At 42.7% G+C, this 6,112-nt stretch overlaps 1 protein-coding gene across 1 annotated transcript; it reads right to left on the reverse strand.

Moving 5' to 3' along the window:
- Positions 1–3,546: 3,546 nt before the first annotated feature.
- fam43b (family with sequence similarity 43 member B) lies at positions 3,547–5,851 on the reverse strand. Its single transcript, XM_004560368.2, has one exon. The coding sequence runs from the start codon at positions 5,662–5,664 to the stop codon at positions 4,657–4,659; it is 1,008 nt and encodes a 335-aa protein (XP_004560425.1). The 5' UTR covers positions 5,665–5,851; the 3' UTR covers positions 3,547–4,656.
- Between the last annotated feature and the right edge of the window lie 261 nt (positions 5,852–6,112).

Raw genomic sequence — 6,112 nt, forward strand, 5'->3', positions numbered from 1 at the left:
CTTCACCAAGCAAAAAAGGTACCTGTGGATGTTTCCAGTCACACGTCTCAAGAGACAGTAATGAATCCAGCAAGAAAATATGTTTTGTGAAATGTTATTTTCAATGGTGTCTTTTAGTTTTGCCAGAGGAAATACTGCAGTCAGGTTTTTATTAATCAAAACAAATCACAAGGTGAAATACTTTGGGATCTTGGAGAGAGCCTTTTGCATGGAAAATATGATGTGATTTAAAGTTGTCTTCATGTTTCCTTTAATCAAGTTCATTTTAGTAAGATAGCTGCAACTAATGTATTGGAACAATGTGATGCAACATTTCTTCAAATGTCATAGCTGTGAGAAAGGTCAAAGGAAATCTGATGATATTAATAGATAACTGAGATTCAGATGGTACCTTTAAAGGTGCCTTTTTGTGAAACTTTAAGACTAACTTGGCACAATAAATTGGGTCAATGCCACCAAGCAATCTAGTGCAACCAAAGGGTCAAAATTGGAGGTGTGCACAGATCTATTTGTATTTTATATCAATTTTCACCACACAGGATTGAAAAGACTTTCAACGTTTTCACAAAGTTTGATTATTTGTCCCCAAATTGGCACATATCTGCACTACTTGTTAAGACTGGACCCCCAAATTAGTTTAATTTGCATTTTGTTGAAATACTATTATTTTTTCTACCACGGAGCAACATTAGGACTAGAAATACGTTTTTAAAATGCAGCCAACAGAGAAATGCTAAAACTCAAAACTTAGCTAATTCCTGCAGATCACTGTTTTCAAAAGTAGAATTATCATCATTAAAAGTATTTATAACTGGGCACAAAGAACCCCACAATAACAAGTGAACAGTACGAGAATGTTTTACAATTACGTTTCAATTTTCTTTTGGCTTAAGGTGTGTTTGCTTTGATTGCGAGGTGCCTTTACACGGGAAGCTGAAGCCCATACATGTCTATATGGGCTTAACCAGTGGAGGTGGGCGGAACAATTCAAATATCGATAGTATTAATGCTAATCCTGGTGTGTGATTGGATCGATACAGTGCGATAGTATCGATATTTTGTTGCTATACCCTCTAAGTTCAGTGTGTAGCCCGCTGACTCGTTAAAGGAATCATTTATTTGGAAATGAAAAAAGATATACCTCAAAATGTACTATGAAAAAAGTCCAAACCTTTTTGTTTAGTCTGTCTATTTCTGCTTGTTTTTTTTAACCTACAGTACATGCTGACCCTTTACAGACAGGCACAAGAGCAGTTTCAAAATACATGAAAAGCTGAATGGTGTCTTTTACTATGTTAACTAATTATTGTGGAAAGTAAAAATTACACCAATAAACTTCATAATTTGCAAAATCATGATTATTCATTTCATAAGTGATAACACAACAATCTCCACTGCATAAGCGGCCTTTATACGTTAACACTATCAGTATCAGTGTTGGCATTGGCAATACTGCCCCTTTTACTTGCTGTATTCACAGCACTGGTAGCCAGTCAGCTTAATGAACTGGACCACTCATCCATGTTTATGTTGCCTCTGGAGTGTGATGTGGTACAGCCCATCCAATAAACTTGTGCCTCAGTTGTGGTGTGTTACTAATTAGCAAGTAGGTGCTTCTATGTGTACGTTTCGTGGATGCTGCTTGCTAACTAAGCTTGCAAGTGTTATCTGATAACTCCACTCCACCCTTTTGTCAAACCACAGTCACCTTTGCCACCATAAATTGCTAACACTGAGACTACAAAATGCAGACTCCCAAAATGACTGGGTGACCTCATGCCAGCACCAGTCCATGGTTTTCTTGTCAGTGCTTACAGACAGGCTTTTAACACGATCAGAAAAAGTTGCCATAGTGACTGTGCCCTGCTGAACTGCTTGTCCCTCCTCACTGCTGCCTACAGCTATATTTCATAAAGTTTCATTATTGTTCATTTCTCCCAGTACTGGCCAACGTCTCGGTGATTCACAGTGTCCTTCCTTGGGCTTTGTGGACTGTTCTTCCTCTTTGTCATGCTCTTGGGGAAGCTGTGTGTGTGTGGTTATTTTTTGGGAGGTTTTTTTGCACATTACTCCCTGGAATAAAATGGACTGCTGCCTGCCGCCAGCTACTTTGGGACACAATATTTTATTCCTCTGTTCCTCCTCGTCGTGGTGGAGACATGCAGGCCTGTGGTACTGTCACACACCCTTGTGTTTGCCTCACAGACACTGCATGAGGATGAGAAAGACTAAGAACAGATGTGTGCAGGCGGAAGCAGCTATTTGGATCTCCTCAGACACCCTGCTGTAAAATGGCACAGCTTGGTTATATGTAATACTTGACAGGCCCAGGTCTGCTGGGTTTGATTAGATTTTATGTTTTTAAAGAGCATCTCCTGCGGCTGACGATGTGACAAAACATAACAAGCTCCGGATATGGGCTTGAGCCCTTGTTATTCTGGAAGACGAGTGTGATAAAGCTCAGCGTGCACCTTGCTGCTGCCATCTGCTCCCTCTCTTATGTTTGCCTGACAAGAGTTGTGTTTGCGTAAAAACACAGTGGTTCCTCTGCTTAACCACCCCATAGCAGAATGTCAGTGTGACTTTATTGCATTGTGTTTTGTGTGTCTGAGTATTAAAATGCAGGGGAAAAAATCACATAAATGAAAGTATTCCGTAATCTCTCCTATGAATGGATTTGTTGCAAGGACAAATGAATCCTTTATCTTCCATCTCCTGACATGAGATCATCTTCTATTTCCGAGGTAGTTCATTTCAAGAAAAGAAAATTATTGATCTCAAATGTTCCAGCAATCCGTCTCAGTAATTCAACCCAACTCCAAATGGTTTTGCTTTCTCATGCAGCAATAAAGTCGAAGCCATTCCTCTTCAAAAGTAGAATCTCTAATGAGAAAAGTCAGCTCAAACGGCTTTTGATGTTTGATACCTGACATGAATTCATGAATTGTTTAACTGTTACTAGCTTTTCAACGTTAATATATTTATTATTTTTATGGTGATATAATCCAAACATGGTATAGTTACATATCATCCCAGTAAACCCGGTTAAACTCTCTTCCTTCATTAGAAATAGCTGATTTTGGCAGCAATATGCTTGATTAGTAAGTCAACTTCCTGGTCCCCGTTTTGGATCACTCATTACTGTCGGAGCCTGACAGCCGTCCTGTCGAGGCAGGTGCTTTATGTTCCTTTTCTGAACAATTCAGCCCGCTGATTAATTGCTCCCCTTAGGGTTAAGTGATGCAGAGCCACTGCGAGGCTTGCAGAAATTTATCAAACCACATTAACATCTAATGAAACTGGCAGCTGAAAGTTGTCTTTTCTGTGGCAAAAACATTTATTTATCCTTCTATACAGTTTGAAAGCAGATTAATCGGATGTAAATAGGCTGTTCTCTTGTGTTTGACGTGATGGTAAGACATATTTTCACATCACAAACATGCAAATGTACACTAGTGGAATGCTGAGCAGTTGCATTCATTTGAATAATCTCTTTGATACCATCTTGAAATACACTCCTCCTGAGATTCAAGAAGGAAACCCAAGCAAGGGTAATTTTTATTCATCATATTTGGAAAATAAATAGCTTCATCTCATAGTAATCACAATGCATCTTGGGACAGTAGCACAGATATTATCAACAGGAAATCAGCTACAGTCATATTTCAAACACTTGTGTTCAATAGTGAGGGTCATTTGCATTTTTGCAAGGGCTCATGGAAAAACTGCATTAGCAAAACTAAGACGGGCAGAGCAGTGGCAAACAGTTTGTTTTTGCTTTAGCAAATCATAAATATATATTTTAAAAGATGCATTATAAGAATTAATCAATGCTGCATGAACAGTTATGTAATAGTCCCTGGTCACGCATTTATCACAGTGTTCATTTTAAAAGCCAAAGGATCAAAGATGTCATGAGAAAAAAGACAATAGCTCAGCACGAAAAAGGTTACTGCTGACTTGTCATGCATAAATGATAAGGACCTTAACAAATGGCAGCAATAAACATGTCGACTCAATGGCTTGCCTCCTAAATTATAGCCTTATTCATTAGTCGGCTGCTATCATTAGTAAAACCGTAATAAACTTCTTCGCTGGGAAAGGTCAGTCTGCGAGTCATTTTAATGAGGATTGTCATTTTAGAAAAGTTACACAAATTTACAAAGAACCTCCCTGAAAAATATCACAAGTCAGTCCAAAAAATGACCCTGTTTACAAACGAGGCTTGAAATATACTCACAAAAATAAGAGACAGAGGTCTACTAATTACATCCTGATCGGTGCTGCAATCAATATGTGACACAAATGTCAGCGATCTCAGCGTCTCTCAGCACTCCCGTGTTTTCTGAACCCAGTGTCCTCATTTGTCATTGTGCTGCTGTTAGTCTGTGCATCACCAGCCCTCCTGTGTAAACATGCAGTTTCCCAAACTGCTACAGTCAAGCCCGAATCCGAGGCATCCGGGCAGAGTAGGAATTACTCCCACAAACGATCGTCTGCCTCTTCTTGTCCACCCGGTAAGTTGGAGAAGTTTCTGGTAAACACTTTGCATTACATGGTTGGGGCAGGAGGGAGCCTGAGTGGGGTACCAGTGAAGGGCAGAGAGAGGAATGTGTCATTGTAGTGCAGAATTGCACTCTTTAAACTGTGTTACAGTCACACCAGAGAGGTTATAAAGGTAAATGTATTGTTGTTGCTGTCACTGACAAAGTTGATTTGGCACTGCTCCAGTCGAGCAATATCCCCAATGTCCAACTTTGATAATAACTGAGTCGGGTCTGTGTTTGTCGTTAAAACCTTCTGTTTGTCCTGCTGCTCCTTTACATCCTCCTCCGCTTCCTTCACCTCTTCCTTTCTATCTTTGCTCTCCTTCTCACATTCCTCCTCCTCTTCCTCTTCCTCTGTGATGGAGCAGAGACGGGTGGCAGTCCCGGGGTTGTCGGCAGGCGGTCTGTAGTGGCACTGCCCGTTCAGCAGCCTCCTCAGAGGCATCAGGGGCACTGCCTCCTCACCGAGCAGCTGCTGCTGGCAGTGCCGGAAATCACTCTGACGCTTCAGCCGCTTGAACTCGCTGAAGGCGGAGGTGGCATTCTGGTAGAGGCTGTGGGCGATTGCCTGGGCCTTCTCCGACTTACTAACCAGGACTGCGTGACACCGGAGCACCACCGCCATGTTCTTGACCTGGTGCCTATAAATCCAAGCCAGGATCTTGGGCCGGCACGGGTCAGCGGTGCAATAAGTGATCCTGTTCAGGGAGTAAAGATGGATGGGTTTCTTTTTCCCGGATTTGTCGGCACTCATCCGGATCCCTTGTGGTCCCACTGTTAACCTCATCTTGACACTCTGGTCCCCATAGTTGCTCCTCGCCCAGATTTTGGCCACCGCCTCCTGGGTGCAGCCATCTCCCTTTGCCGTAATGGTGACCACACTTCCCAAGTAGCGCACATTATAAACCGGCTCCTCTTTATTCAGTTCAACCTTTTGCCGTTTTGTGTGGAAGATGCTACCCACCCAGTCAAAGGGGCAGTCGGGTAGCAAGTCAGGACAGGAGCGCAGCAGAGAAGAGAGGATGGAGTGGTATGTCAGTCCAGTCCCCAGGCTCTTGGGTTTACTCTTCGCCTCATCCTCCACCAGAACAAACTTATTCCTTCTCCAGGGCAGCATGGCGTGGGCGAAGTTGGTGCGAGCGAGTGAGCGAGCCCCTCTGTTGCTACGTTTCCTCTTGTAAGCTCAGGCAAGAAGAGTATTAAAGCCGATGTGGGCGAGAGAGAAAGAGGAAAGCACAGAGAAGCTGCTTGGCGAAGCACAGAGAAGAGACTGAGAGCTGCGAGCCTCAGCCAGTCTGTTCCCAGTTCGCTCCTCCTTCCTCTCCTCCTCCTCCTCTTTCTCATCTGTTTTCTGCATCATGCAGCGCTGATCAGTGCAGGATCCTTAGCCCGGCACTCGGGCACTCTCAACCCCCTCCCTGCTTTATTGTTTTGTTTCCAAATGGCAGAGGTGGGACCAAGTCATTGTTTTGCAAGTCTCAAGTAAGTCTCAAGTCTTTATCCTCAAGTCTCAAGTCAAGTCTCAAGTAATGTCAGGCAAGTCAGAGTCGAGTCTCAAGTCACTG

The sequence above is a fragment of the Maylandia zebra genome, linkage group LG20 (assembly GCF_041146795.1).
Source record: "Maylandia zebra isolate NMK-2024a linkage group LG20, Mzebra_GT3a, whole genome shotgun sequence".
NCBI lineage: Eukaryota > Metazoa > Chordata > Actinopteri > Cichliformes > Cichlidae > Maylandia > Maylandia zebra.